Consider the following 15,910-nt stretch of genomic DNA (forward strand, 5'->3'; position numbering starts at 1 on the left):
TCTGGGTAATTTTAACTATTTGTAATTATTTTAATTAACTGGAACGTGGCTATCTTGGACAAAGTGAAGTTTTGTGTGTTGGTGATTTCTTTTTCTACTATAAATGCCTCTGATGATGGCTCCGTGGTGAGCCGAAACATGTAAGGCAGGTGCTGACGAGGTGGAAAACTTAAAAAAGTGTCACATTTGACGGAAGGAACTTGATTGTTTTACAAATATTTTCTGGACTTTGTATCCTTACTTTCCAAATAACCTTCGCTTGTATCACGAAATAGCATGCAGTATGAATTCTCTGCCAAGTTTTTTAAATAAACTGTTCTGAAATAACGAAAATGCATGTCTGTACAATCTCTTACATAACACTTGTAACTATGCGTATATTAGATTAATCTTCTACACACTCTGAATGAACCTGACAAACAATGTAAACACAAACAGAACATTTTAACCTATTTAGTGAAACACATTTAATGCACTGTTAGGAAAAAAAACTGACATTTCCCTTCAATAGATTTTACAGGGTAGTTACATAACATTGCTTATTTTCACTTTTATGCATAACACCAATCTACCACCTCAGGTTGACAATAATGAAAGACTTGTTTCAAAATGTGCCAAGGTAACTTGATGTCTGACTGTACCTCGACAGCCTGGATTCTGCAGCTAATATCTTACAACACTGTTTCCATAAGAGCAACATTATATTTCTACTATCAGATAACTTTTAGTCAAGAAGGTATGATAATGGGCTTTCCTAATGAACACTGTAGGTCCTATCTCATTCACTGGACTTTTGGCCTCCATCTGACATTTTTTAAATCCTGTTCATGCCCAATATCAGATTGAATCCCAGGATTATATCCAAAAAAATAATAAAATAAATAGAAGTAACAGACAAATATAAAAAAAAATAAGATGTGTGCTCATGGTTTATCACATGTTCAAATAAATTAATTTTGAAATCTGCCAAAGATATTCCAGCAATTAGAAAATAAGTTCTGGTACAATATTAGACTGCTGACAATTTTAGAATTCAAACAAATTAAAATGGACGTGGTGTGATGTCACGTGTAAAATAAGATCAACTTCAACGAGTGAACTTGGAGTTTGTTACACAAGAAACTTATAATCAAACTATGAAACTATTTACTGATGTCCTTGAAGTTCATATGCTGTTCCTTGCTGACCTCCTATGTCCCACACAATAACACTCTGATCAAAACTGCCTGAGAAAAGGAGCTGCTTCTCTGAGTCCCAGGCCATGGTACGTATACTGCCTGTATGACCTTTCAGTGTTGTAATCAATGTTGTCCCTGAATTTTCCAGCTTCAGCATTGTGATCTGGCCAGAATAATCACCAATGAAAGCATGCTTTGACTGTGAATCAAACCTGCACACAAGTTAAAGAAATATGTGCTAGAGGAATATGACCAAATAAATGCATAAAACTTTATCACCACTTTTCCCAGAAAAATGCTCTTTATCCCTTACATCCATGACATGTACAAACTTTCTTCAGTTAGCTATGTTACTAAAAAGGAATGCCCTCTGGTTAGAATGGAGAAATACTGTACAGTGGAACCTCGCTTTACGAGCACCTCTCATAACGAGCAAAACAAATTGAAAAAAAAAAATGACTCGCTTAACAAGTGACGAGAGGGGAAGTACCGGATTGTGTGCTTGCTACATCAGTCTGTGTTTAGCACTTGTTCCGCTAGCATCTTAGTGTCACTTGTGATCACGCATTTTTCCGAACTTGTGTTCAGACATATTATTTGTGAATTTTTTGTGCAAAGTTTAATAACCCTTGCAAAAATGTCCCCAAAGAAAAAGCCGCAAAAAGACAGCCATAAGAGAATAAGAATAACCGTTGAAATGAAACGTAAAATCATTGAAAAGCGAGAACGAGGTGTGAGCGTGGCTGATCTAGCACGCACATACAATCGGTCTACATCAACGATTTGCACTGTCCTCAAGAACAAGGACAAGATTAAGGAGATAGATGCTTCAAAGGGAGTTACAAGAATATCTACGCTACGGTTACATATTCTCGATGATGTTGAAAGGTTGCTCCTCGTATGGATAAACGAAAAGCAATTGCAAGGCGACACTATTAACGAGAACATCATTTGTGAGTAGGCGAAAGTGATTTTCGCCGACCTCCTTAAGAAGACGCCAGGATCATCAACAGCCGGAAAGCGCTGTTGAATGTGACTTTGAGGGGTTTGAAATAGTACCTGTGGAGCCTGTAGTCAACGAGATTGTGTCTTTGGCCAAGATCATGGGGCTGGAGGTGGATAACAATGATATCGATAAGCTTGTGGAAGAGCGCAGCCAAGAGCTGACCACCGAAGAGCTTATGGAGTTGCATTGTGTTTCACTGCAAGAAGTTGTGGAGGAGAGTTTGTCAGAGGAGGAGGAGGAGGAGGTAACAGCAAAGCAACAATCTTCTGGCATAATAAGAGAAATGCTGAAAGCATGGGAAACTGTCGCATCATACATTCAGAAGCATCACCCTAATAAGGCAGTGGCTATGCACGCTACAAATTTATTTAATGATAATGCTGTGTCGCATTTTCACCAAATTTTGAAGCGTTGGCATAAACAAATGTCTCTAGACAGCTTTCTAGTAAAAAATAATTAGATATGTATCATAAATAATAAACTAATTATTACGATTTTATTTTGTTTTCTGCAAATCGAATTCTCATTCCAGGTTGGTTCATTCTGCACAATAGAAAAGATGAAGATGATTCACGCTCCTTAACAATGTATATATAATTTTCTTTGAATAAACGTTATACATAAAATTTTTTGAGTATTTTTTTCGGCATGGAATGCCTTATCATATTTTACATTGATTTATATGGGAAAAATTGTTTCGCTTAACGAGTGTTTCGCATTATGAGTAAGATTCTGGAACGAATAATGCTATTTAAGTGAGGTTCCACTGTATTTAAATTCTCCTCAAGTGACTTTAAAAGGATACTGTAATGCAGTACACCACGCCTCACTCTGGAAACTTCCTAGGCGACGGCCAGTCTCAGAGCAATGATATTGAAATATTTTGTCTTGTCCAATGCTTAGCATCCACTCACAGATGAGGGCAAAATGAATGCTGGTTACTCGAGCCTGATGAGCGGGGTAGTTCCGTACAGGTGTCATACGATTGAAGTCTGGTGCCAGAGTAAATTCCTGTAAATCAGTTTCTAGAAGTCAGAGTATGATAACCTTTTACAATGGAGCAAGAAATATGATATTTCCTTTCATGAATACAACACTTCACTGCAATGCATTCTTCATACAGTTGCAGCAGACAGTGGCAATATTATTAGTAGGGGAATAAATTTAGTCTAAATTTGCTCCTGTTGAATCTAATGTTATTTTGAGAACCTTCTCATTTACATCATTCTGATATACAAATGTGCAGGGAAGTCATTAACTTTATGGACTGCTTCATGGTTTCACAGCAAACAATGTGGTTTGTGCAGGGGATATCTATTTATGATTTGTCAGCAGTTATCAGCTCCAGCAGCTGTTATGGACTTGTGGCACTGTGTTATGTCATGGGACAACATACTTCAAGGCAATACATATTTTTGTATGACATATGTGAAACACACATCTGCAAGAAAGTGTCAGCAAAAATTCTAACACACATTTCCCAGTAAAAGAGTTCCCATCAAACAAACAATTCACAATTTTGTGAATAAACTTAGATCAAAGGGACTGTTAACAGACAGGAAACAAAAACCATAAATATGAAGTCCTGACTGAATAGAAGACGGATAATACAGGAGCCAAACTTCAACATACATATATAAAATCAATAAAAAGTCTGGTGCAAGAGACTGGGGTGGTAATGTCAAGTGCAAGATGGGCAACAGAACTACTGAAACTCACACCCTAGAGAACAACAGTAATCCATGCGTGCCTTGCAGCTGGGCAATCCAGCTACAAGGGTTCACTTTTGCAATCGGTTTTGGCAATCTGTTATTGAATGTCAAATCAATCCACAATTAACATTCTTTTCTAATGAAGCATTGTTTCACTTACAGGGATATATAAATGCACAAATTAATTGCTACTGGATTTCACAGAATCCACATCGAACCCATGAAGTCCCATTCCATCCAGTAAAAGATTGTGTCTGGTGCACTGCAGGTGTAAGGAGGATTGTTTGATCTGTGTTTTATTAATGAAACAATTAATTGTGAAAGACATGTGAAGGTGATTCTCGGGAGTTCTTTCTGGGGTTAACAGAAAAAGAAAAGCTGCATGGCTGGTTTCAGCAAGACTCAGCTACTGCTCACACTGTACGTTTGTGGGTGACATCACTCAAACTGAATCCTAGCACTTTTCTCTTTTGGGGTTGTTTGAAGGACAAAGTTTACAAAACTAACCACTGAACAGTAACTAAAATAAAATATCTGTACAGAAATTGCATATATTTCTGCAGAACAACTTCAAAGAGTAAATCTGAACCTCTTTCACCAGTGTGAGAATGTCTGCATGTACAGAGACAGCATTTTCAGCGTCTCCTGCGATCTGTGAAGTATAACTACTTCATTACAAAAGTTATCAGCCATCGAATATACTGATTCAACCGAAAAACTCATATTCACCTCACAGCTGGCAGTGCACCTGTCACCATTAACCAGTCAATAAAGGTATGAACTTACCTGTATATTTTTGTTTCTTGGAATGTATCCTTAATAAAACTGCCAAGCATTTTCATCATCATTCTTACATTAATCAAACCTTTCCCATAGAAACCATAAGTAACTGCTTGTGTTTTATTTTAAAACTCTTTAAATAGTTCAAAATGTTCCAAATTTTATACCTTCAGAAGTCCTAAATTCTTTGAATTATTTTTCCACATAATTGATAACAGAATACCAATCAAGAGCAAAGGCAATCACATATATTTCTATGCTTACCATGGGAGGTTCAACATATTTTTTAATGCATACCCATGAAAGTATTATAACATTCCTACATGAAAGTCTTCATCACCACAGTATCTCTTCCACCATGACCTCCAGAAATGGGCCACAAACAATCTCACGATTCATAACCAAGTCTGAATTCAGTTGTACTGAAAAAACTACTCATTGCTTCTTCAAATAGTAATTAAGGACAACTGTCAAATGTACAACAAATTAAATACCCCTCATTTCACTGCAGAGATGAGTAACTGCAGGTGATGAATTAATTCATAATTCATAATTTTATTTACATCCATAACTGTAAAATATACAATCAGATAAAGTCAAAGGGAATATAGAGATTTAGTAACAATCACACCTAACATAATCAAAGAATACATAAATACTTAAATATATTATATAAAAAAAAACACCAGCACATGCATTAACAGACAATTACAGTCATTTAATTCAACATCTTACATATAAAAAACTCCTGAAGAGAGTAGAAGGCATTATGCAACAAATAACACTTCAATTTCCTCCTAAACACTTTAAAATCAGATACATTCTTTAACTCCATAGGAAGATTATTGTATAGTTTTATGCCCATGTTTATCACACTTCTCTTACAACGATTTGTATTACAATGTTGGGCATACAGATTATGTTTATGCTTTGTATTGTAATTATGCACATCAGAGTTCAGAGTTGTATAGATTCTATTTTTTATGATAAAACATAAAATCTCCAGTATATACAAAGAAGTAACAGTTAAAATTTCTAACTCACCAAACAGCCTTCTGCAGGATGCCCGATTATCAACGCCCATAATGGCTCTTATGCATTTTTTTGTACTTTAAAAACTGTATCTATCTCTTTACCTCCACCACCCCAAAACACAATACCATACTTAAATATGGATTCAAATTTAGTAAAATATACATTTCTTAATACCTGTAAACTAACAGAATTACGTAAGGATTTGATCAGATATAGAGCCTTGCTCATATAATATTATAAAGTGAACTTGGGATAAAGTAACATCCTAAAGAAACATTTTTCCAAAAGGACCAGCTAAAAACAACCCTCTGTCACAAGTTGTTGATAAATAGGCTATATTTATGCTATACCGAAATCAAAGTTCAGAAAGCAGTCCCTGACAACACAACCACTAAGAACAAGAATCCACTTCTTATCTACAGGCAACAAGATATCTGGTGTTCACTTATTTACATTAAATAAGGACATGCTCACAGAACAAACAATTTCCACAATGTAATTTCCAAGCATCTTGTAACCTAACACCTAGAATTTGTTAAAAACTTCATAAGAATGAAACGCGCACAAAAAAATTACATAGCCCTGTACTATAACAACAGCTTGTTTTATAAAAAGGTTGTATTTATCAAGTAAAAATGTGTTAAATTAAAATGAATGTTCCATTAATTTAAATGCAATACTTAATAATATGCTGATTAGAGATACCATAAAATGATGGTAAAGGAAAATAACTTCTTACATGTAGCTATAGCAATTAATATTGGATCTTCTCCCAAACTTGTAATCTCATTGTTTCTTTTACTGGTTAAAACATCTAGCAAAAATCTTACTCACTTTCATCACACACAATATGGGCAGATTATGAAAGCACCTACCGACACTGTGCCGTTTTCAATTCCAATGAACAACTGACGAGTTTCAACACAGTAGAACAAAGCAGTAGCTCCAGCTGCCATGTAGTGACAAATACTGGGCCAATATTGGCCTGAATCACGCTTCAACCATACTCGAACAGTCCTAAAAATACAACACATTATTTTGGGAAGTCTGAAACAAAATTTTTGGTGACCTCAGATGCACAGCTAATGCCACTGCTGCAGAGAATTAGGTAGACTAACAGAAAATGTACGATTATTATAAGAATCTTCATGTATCTGTAATGTATCCTATTCCTGGATAACTTAAAAATATTCACAAATTGTAAAAGTTATCAAATGAGTAATCAAAAGTGTGACAACTGGGAGGAGTAGAAGCTGAATTAGGCATTAGATTACGCTTTCCTAATATTGAGGGAAAAATTTAAGAAACGAGAGGAAGTGTGGTGAAACTTTAAAAATAGATGTAATTATATTAATACTACAAAGAAACAGGGAAGAGAAAGATATCTTGGATGCTGCAAGAGAGAAGGAATAAAAGGGATGTCATCCTGAAGAGAGGTGTGTGGAAACTGAAGAGGTGTACAGCAGGAGCCAGGAAATATCAGTGTCCAACATGCGGTGAGGCAAAAAATGCCTTTCTATGATTAAACTTACCAGAGCTGAAATGCACATTTATACATATTACATCATCTTCCACATATGTAACATATTAAGGTCCAACTAAATTATTTTAAATAAAGCTTTGCAGAGAAATTATTGTAAAATGTTGTCCGAAACATCAATAACATGGTTACTTTTTCATGTACTCATTGACCCCGAAAATCCCTGCTATAACCAGGACACTGGATAAGTTACGAAAATAGTAAACTATAAAACAGCACCTGAAGATGGCACATTGGTGCCGAAACATGTAGTGAGAGTGAAAAGAGGGGATAAATAAATGTATGCACTAGAAGACGGATAAAATAAATCATGGACATAAAACAGCCAATTCCCATGATTCTGCCCTTGTATATATAAAATTGCCCATTACAACATACATAAACAACAAATATTTATCTTCAGCAGTACTCTCCAGAAAAATGTGAAGCTAAAGGTAGTTGATACAAGATGCCTAAAGGATGAGCATCTTAAATTGTGCAAACTGTACAGACTGTTATACATTTGCTATCATTCCACCTCACAAAGATATTTCTCCTGCATTAAACTGACTGCCATTTGACTCCCTTGCACCATTTTTCAGTTGTTCCGAAGGCTGGATAGAAATGTAAAGAACATTCTCATAATGACAGATGTGTTAAACAGCCATAACAGCATTACAATATACACCTTTAACACAGTGAGTACAAATACATACAAGAGAACAGCATGCTTTCCAAAAGACAAAGAGTGAACTAGCAGTCTTCACATATATTTTATTAGCCAACAAGAATTAGAACAACAGAAATTTATTCTAGTAATTTAAATTCAATAATTAAATACTAACGGTAAAGCTATCCCTGTAACAGGTTGTGAAGGCCCATAGGGTTGTGAGACACTGAAGCTCCCACATTTTCTACACAATCGGATGCCCTTTACTCCCCAGGAAGGTACCTGGTATTTATTTTTGAGGTTGAGGCAACCCCAGGGCCACAGTGTGGCTTAAAGGCTTAGGTAAATTGAAATATCCAATGACATTGGGAATCAAACCCGCAACCTTCTGGCTTGTAGCACTGTGCCTCAAATATGCTACGCTACTGTGTGCCCCATAATTAAAATAATACATCAATTATTATAAAAACAAAAAACTGCCTCATCAAAAGTAAACAATTCACTGCCCTAAATATATGACTGACCATTAATGGGTTGCAGCAGCATTCCCCCCCCCCAATCCATGAATGTATGGTACATACTCCTGTAAGCATACAGACCTATTATGATGTTACAACAGGAACACTATACTTTTGAATGTCCAAATTAAGAGCAAGAAGATGGACCATGATATTACAAGCAAGAATGCTCAAGAAGTGTATCCTTTTGTTGTGTAGACAAATGCTCTTTCATACATTCATTTTCACTTTACAGAACACTAATTTACTTGTTACCCCAAATAACAAAACTGTTTAACACATTCTGACCGACAGGCCTGTACATTTTCACTACTTTGTTTAGCCTTGAACACACAGCTATTTCAACCCTGTATCAGCTAGATGTTGACTGTGGTCGCTAGGATGTAGCATTCTCAAGATTTTGAAATGCTTAGTATAAAGAGTAGTTCACAAAGGAAATTAAGGATTTCTGTGACTAACTAAAGCATGTCAAAGAAGAATGTAAGAGTTTCTAACATTTTATAGGGTCACAGTTAATCTGCAGTCTGGAATTGCTTAGTGTTAACACCAGGTGTGTACCTCTCCCCACCATCAAAAATGAGATAAAGAAAAGCATACAGATTTATATCATATGTTAATGTCATGGGAAATATAGCAGAATATTTTTTTTTCAACATTCGTATATCACTGAAATGTATTACTTCACATCTGGCAATGTCAGGAACGTTTTAAACGCATGCAGCCTGATGTAAGCCAGAACATAAGACTTGGTGTCTCATGCTCTTCCAAGTTCAAGCAGAAGATGTAAAGCTGCTAAGCTGCTCTCCAGTTTTGAGTCCGTCAGTGGTCAGAGCCGACGATTTAGAATTCGGGCGGCAAATGTGCATAATACTGGATTTACTTTAATGGTATAACTGATTTAAATAGCCTTTATACATTATTTCAACAACTGTCACAGTTTACAAACGAAAGTCTAACAACGCCGAAACTCAAGTACTGACATTGGAATGATTGCAGTTAACAGCTTACCGGTCATCACAAACACTGATTACGCCGTCTTCACCCGGTATTATAATAGCAGCATTTACATCATCATTACATCCTTCTAGTTTCGATAGAAGAACTGGTTTCTTTGTAGAACTAAATTTATCACTACTGGACGCTGTTGCAGGCTTTATCTCAGCAGCCATATTTCTTACCACAGACAAATGTGGAACAGCGGGAACAGCTGTGCATATCAATGTCGTTGCCAGGCGATAATCCCCATCGTGACGACAAAAATTCATTATGCTGCCATCTATTCCCCTGCTTCATGATATTGTTGTCACATGGCTGCAGCCACTGCCGAGATCTGTCAGTAAGAAAGTTAACTACTATACCACTACTTTCCCTACTTCAATATCTATGGTACTACCCCATGCGTACTAGACCCCGAATCCGGGGTTCACAGAACAGCAGTAAATAATTTTGCCACCATAATCGCACGTACTGTAGAAGTTATTAATCCACTTTTAGAATATATTCATATTTACAAGATTGACATTGAATGAAATAAAAGTAAAGCTATCCCTGTAACAGACAGTGGAGGCCCATAGAGTTGTGAGACGTTGGGTCTCCCACATTTTCAGGACAATCGGCTCACAGATGGCGGTGAGGTCAGAATTACGTGCTGGACCCCTTTTACCCCCAGGGGGATCCCTATTACTAATTTCTCTAAGAAGATGAGTTGACCCTAGGGCCATAGTGCGGATGCAAGTGAAAAGTCCATTAACTTAATCGAGAATCGAACCCGCGACCTTCCGACTTTCAATGTAGTGCCTCAGCCAACTATGCTACCGCACGCATCACCATAACTTTTAAATTATTTGTAGGTGACTCCGAAAATCAAATTTCAGACACCTGTTCTGTTAGGGGTTCAGTGATTGGGTCAGGCAAATAAGATGTATCCTACACAATTTCTTTATAAAAACCGTCACACCACAACAATATTAAGGTCAGTGCTTAGTTTGGCTCTGTTGCATGTTTCAGCTACTAATAGCCATCATCAGTCAAATACATGGCTAACATATATACACCACTGAACTGCAGTACTAATAAAATTGGACATAATAATAATTATATTAAAATACTTGGCATAAAAATACAATAAATTAGATTATATAAAACAGGAATAAAATTCAAGTGATGTTTTACATCATCGAGTCAGTCGGTTTTTGTGATTTTGTTGTTCCCACGGACAAATTGGACTATTCTATATTTGTCCGTGGGAACACAACAAAATTATAAAATCCAATGTCTGACTCGATGATGTAAAACATCACTCGAAGAATTTTATTGTTTTATATTATAACTTTTGTCTTATATAATCTATCGTATATTTACGTCAAGTATTGTAATATAATTAATATTATTGTATCCAATTTTATTACTACTGCAGTTCAGTGGTGTATATATGGTAGCCATGTATTTGCCTGATGATGGCTATTAATAGCCGAAACTTGTAACAGAACCAAACTAGACACTGACCTTAATATTGTTGTGTTCTGACGGTTTTAATAAAGAATTTGTGCATTATAACACAACAGGATGCACGGGAAAAAAAGATTTATCGTAACTGGTAAGATATGCGACCAGAGTGAATGCTGTAAGTAGATGGCTGCAGAGGATTATGCAGATGGAATTGGATATGTCAGGTCAGGTGTGTTGCATTCTGCCTGAATTGGTTCAATTGGTAATTCAAATTATTTCTGATAGAGGAATGATGACTGTTAGATTCGAAGGCACCTGTTTTTGGTGATTTTGTGGTTTTAGATGGAATTGTTTGTTTCACTGGACTGGTTTTCTGTTTCGCAATGCATCCTAAAGCATCAGGCCAGGCTTCGAAGAAGGCTTATTGATTTGTGGTTTCCTGGTATTGAATTTCGGTTCTGATCAGCGATCAAGATTGAATTTAGGTCTCTTCTTCAAAATATGTTAGACTTATATGATGGGGTTGACATTGTTTGCCTAGCGAGATGTATACCATGCAGGAGCAGCACAGCATTAGGGACACAGTCATAAAGGACCGATGGTGAAACATAGACGACGGAAAATTTGAACCAGGAACAACGTTGAAAAAGGAACCTTGAAAGGACGGACAATGTGGAAGAGACGTCGGGTCAGATTTACATTTGGGGGGGGGGGGAGTATTTGTAACAACAAATTTAAGTTACGGTTATTTTGTTTATTTTTATAATGAAAAATGTGAACTAAATTTTCATTATTTCAGAGAAGCAAATGCCTCAATAGAATCCATGGATTCTGGTCATCTTCTGCGAGACCCAGTCACTCCTCCTTAAATCTGGCATTGAGCAGAAATGTGGTGAATGAGACATCTTAATTTAGGTGGAATATGACTGGGAGATTTATAACCGTTGCTCAAAAGACCATAAGAATCAAAGCATGGAGACCTAAGTTTCTTCATCACCATGTAGAAAATTGCAATATCCAACAATTACCCATCATTTTCATCAGTTCTGTAATGTCATGAATAGGGACTGTTACACTGTAAATGTCAAAGAGTCAAGACTTGTACCTTATGTGTTACGAACATGTTCTTTGCAGAATGTGACATATGATACAGCATACAAGTCAATCAGAACTTGGCTAGATTGCCATTATCTTGTCATTCAAATCTCGAAAATTCTGTTCACATTTTGGATCATCTTGCTTGTTTAACGGACTGAAAACTTAAGTGGATGCAAGTCAGAGCTGAATCTCTGTATAAATGCTGGTGATTTGGCTAAAAGACAGACTTGACTGTGACTAGTTATGATTCAGATTTCATTAAGTAAACAGGAGGGGCAATAATTTTTAAGTCTGAGGCCTATATTAATTACTGGACTATACTTATATCCATTCTAGAGAGTTCTGACTTTCTTTAATGTTCTCTTCAGTTCATCAAGATAATTTTTATTCATTACTCTCTTTCCTTAATGCTTGAACTATGCAAGATTTTCGAAGGAACACTTAATGATCTTAACAGTAATATTTTGTCCTGTGTTCTGGTTGTGAGACTTGGTGTTTAAAGACTTGCTTATAAACCAACCTCATTACTGGTTTTTAATACTTTCTTCATTCTTGCAAAAATGTAAGGTTCTTTCAGGGGGAATGTGAACATTACTGTCTTCTGAGATGACATGCTAGTCTGGTAGACTGTTACCAACGTTTTGGAGGCACATGTTAAATCCACCTTCTGCTACCCTTAAGATGAAGGTAGCATGTTCCTCCAAAACATTGGTAACAATCTACCACACTCCTCAGCACATCCCAGAAGATGGCAATCTATGGTCTTCTTAGTATTTATGTTTACAACTAATAAATTAATGTCATCATCAACCTTCTGCTCAGTTCCAACCCCTTATCATTCTTTAACAACTTCCCTAACAGCATATTCTAAAGCAATTGAAAAGAAATGGAGATAGAACCCTCTTCTTTCAAATTATTCAGAGCAGGTAATGTGTATGACAAATGTTTATCTACAGAAACTTTACTACAAATTTCATTCACACATACTTTGATAACCTAATAAGTCTCATGGATATACCAAACTTAAATAAAAGTTGTAGAATATTTTCTAAGTGAATCAAAGGCTACTTTTTAGTCTGTATTGGAAAGTAGCAGTCATGGCCTAGGTGGACCCGCTATTTCAGCATCTATATAAACTGAGGAAAACTAAAGATAGCTGGAACCTCAGCTTAGATTTGAACTGGACAGGTATTAAACACAAATCAGGCCACTTGAGTCAACCTGTACTGTAACATGAAGTGTGAAAATAGTGTGGTCAGAATGGGAATACATTTAAAAGAGGATAAATTTATTGCTATCAGCACAAATATGCAAATATTTTATTCACTCCATTATAGTGCAGTGGCTACAAACCTGAAATTCTCGAGTGCAATTGCTGTAAATCTTTATTACTTCCTAAATCCCATATTGCTGGCAGTCTTATTTATAGAAGTACCCATGAGGTAGTCCCAGGCATTTTGTGGATTACCTAACTCAATTTCCATCAAAATTATAAACACATAAGATGTTTCTGACTTTTTATGTCCTCTTGTTTTGGTTTTTGTAACTAAAAATGTTTCAATAACCAAAAACTTTGGGAAACTGCACTGCTTTACAACTACAAAATTTCCAGTCTAAAGACACCTTAAGTGCTAGCAGATATGAAAGTAACCATATTTTAAGAATGAAGCCTGATAAAAGATTAACATATCACTCACTCACTCGTGGAGCTGGACCCTCCTTGAGAAGCCGCCAATTGTGCAGCAACTCAAGAACTTCCCAGCATTTTATGGAACCCGAAGGTTCATTACAATGTTCACAAGAGTCCTCCACTGGTCTCTATCTTGAGCCAGATCAATTAAATCCATACCATCCCATCCTGTCTCTCTGAATCATTTTAATATCGCCCACCCACCTAGTGGTCTTTTCCATCTGGTTTCCCCACAAATATCCTATATGCATTCCCTTTCCATTTGTGCTGCCTGCCCTGTCCCTCTCATCCTCCCTGACTTGATCATTCTAATTACACTTGATGAAGAGTACAACTCATGAATCTCCTCATTATGCAGTTTTCTCCAACCTCCTGTCACTTCATCCCTGCTCGGTCCAAATATTCTCCTCAACACCCTGTTCTCAAACATCTTCAGTCTATATTCCTCCCTTAATATCAGAGATCAAGTTTCACACCCATACAGAACCACAGGCAAAATTATAGTTTTGTATATTCTAATTTTTATGTTTTTGGACAGCAGACGAGAAGACAAGACATTCTGGACTGAATGGCAGCAAGCATTACCCGAGTTCAATCTCCTCTAAATTTCCTCCTGAATCAGGTTTTGATCTGTTATCGTTGTCCCCAAATATCTGAACTGTGCCACATTTTCAAAACATCTGTTTCCTATCTTTATGTCATGATTTTGTCCTGCTTATACGTAGGTCGTACCGAAAGTCATGAGCAACTTTTTTTGCATGCAACCTGGGAACAGCAGACGAAAGAGAGTATGGTGGTAGGTGGAACCAGCTGTTGTGTTAACCTTGAGTGTCTTGTGATGTCAATGGCTTGCATCACATGACCAGTATCACTCCTAACAAAATGGCCGACAATGATATGTCATTTCGCCAGCTTGCTGTCATTGAATTTCTTGTGAAAGAGGAAATCCCTGCTGCAGAAATTCACCAGAGACTTCAGCGTGCTGATGGAAGTGTGTGCATGGGTGCGAGGAGTGTTTGAAGATGGGTGAAACATATTAAAGATGGGAACACCAGCATCGAGGATGAGCCTTGGAGCAGTCGTCCTTGAACAGCCTCAACTGAACTTAACAAGGAAAGAGTGGATGAGATCATTCAAGATGACAGGCATGACTGTGGACACAAGAGCGCGAAAACTTGGAATAGGGTAGAGTGCAGTACAGGAGATGATCGAAAGCTTGGGCTATAGGAAACTTTGTGCTCATTAGGTCCCGCGGTTATTGACCGAAGACCACAAAGGTCAGTGACAAGCCATCATGTCAAAACTGCTGCAGAGATATCAACATGAAGGCAATGATTTTTTGCTTTGTATTGTGACAGGTGACAAAAGCTGGTTTCACCATTTTGAGCCTGAAACGAAATGGCAGAGTATGGAATGGCACCATTTGCATTCTCCATCAAAAAAAGAAGACAAAGACAGTGCCATCAGCTGCGAAGGTGATGGGCACAGTCTTCTGGGATGCAGAGGGGTTTATTCTGGTCGAATTCTTGGAGTCTGGGCAAACCATCAATGCTGCTCGTTATGTCCAGACGCTGCACAAGCTCCATCGTGCAACGCGTGATAAACGTCCAGGACAAAACATCATCATCCAGCATGACAACGCTTGCCCCCACGCCGCTCGCCTCACATTGGAAGCAATTGCAAAGATGGGGTGGGAAGGTCTTCCACACCCCTCCTATAGCCCTGATCTGGCACCTTCCGAATACCATCTTTATGGATTTGTGAAGGATCAGCTGCGTGGACAACGTTTTGAGACAAGGGAGGTAATTCAGAAAGCAGTGCGTCAGTGTCTTCGGATGGCTGGAACAGAATTTTACAGAAGGGGAATTTTCAAACTCCCAGAACACTCGGAGACATGTGTACAAAGAAGTGGCGAATATGTGGAAAAATAAAGAAAGGTCTGTAGATTGAGGTGGTGTATTTGGTTTGTCAATAATAATGCATGTTACTTTACAAAAAGTTGTTGCTCATGACTTTCAGCACGACTCTCGTAGCAACATATACTTAGTTTTCTCTGTATTTACTTCTAGACCAACCTCCTTACTTGTGTCAATTAATGTTTGTGTGGTTCTCTTTATTGTATCTATATTATCACCCAATAGATTCACATCATCAGCATGGACCTTGGCAACAAAGCATCTCCTTGTTTTAGACGATTCTGGATAGGGAAATAATCAGACAAATGTTTACCTATACAGATTTTACCGTATATTTTGT

General features: G+C 37.1%; 2 protein-coding genes across 2 annotated transcripts in view; both read right to left on the minus strand.

Annotated features, from left to right (window-relative positions):
- The window catches only part of LOC111868567 (WD repeat and FYVE domain-containing protein 2), a 23,572-nt gene extending 13,955 nt beyond the window's left edge, over positions 1-9,617 (minus strand). The window contains exons 1-4 of the mRNA XM_023859326.2: positions 9,427-9,617; positions 6,587-6,728; positions 2,990-3,195; positions 1,151-1,390 (exon numbers count right to left, since the gene is read on the minus strand). Coding sequence (XP_023715094.1) covers positions 1,151-1,390; positions 2,990-3,195; positions 6,587-6,728; positions 9,427-9,587 — 749 coding nt within the window. The 5' untranslated portion in view covers positions 9,588-9,617. The remainder of the gene's footprint in view (positions 1-1,150; positions 1,391-2,989; positions 3,196-6,586; positions 6,729-9,426) is intronic.
- A 48-nt stretch (positions 9,618-9,665) lies between these two features.
- The window catches only part of LOC111868542 (centromere protein I), a 52,627-nt gene continuing 46,382 nt past the window's right edge, over positions 9,666-15,910 (minus strand). Inside the window, exon 16 of the mRNA XM_023859268.2 lies at positions 9,666-9,748. The gene's annotated coding sequence lies outside the window, so the exon portion shown is untranslated. The remainder of the gene's footprint in view (positions 9,749-15,910) is intronic.

Source organism: Cryptotermes secundus, unplaced genomic scaffold, assembly GCF_002891405.2.
Source record: "Cryptotermes secundus unplaced genomic scaffold, Csec_1.0 scaffold330, whole genome shotgun sequence".
In the NCBI taxonomy this organism is placed as follows: domain Eukaryota; kingdom Metazoa; phylum Arthropoda; class Insecta; order Blattodea; family Kalotermitidae; genus Cryptotermes; species Cryptotermes secundus.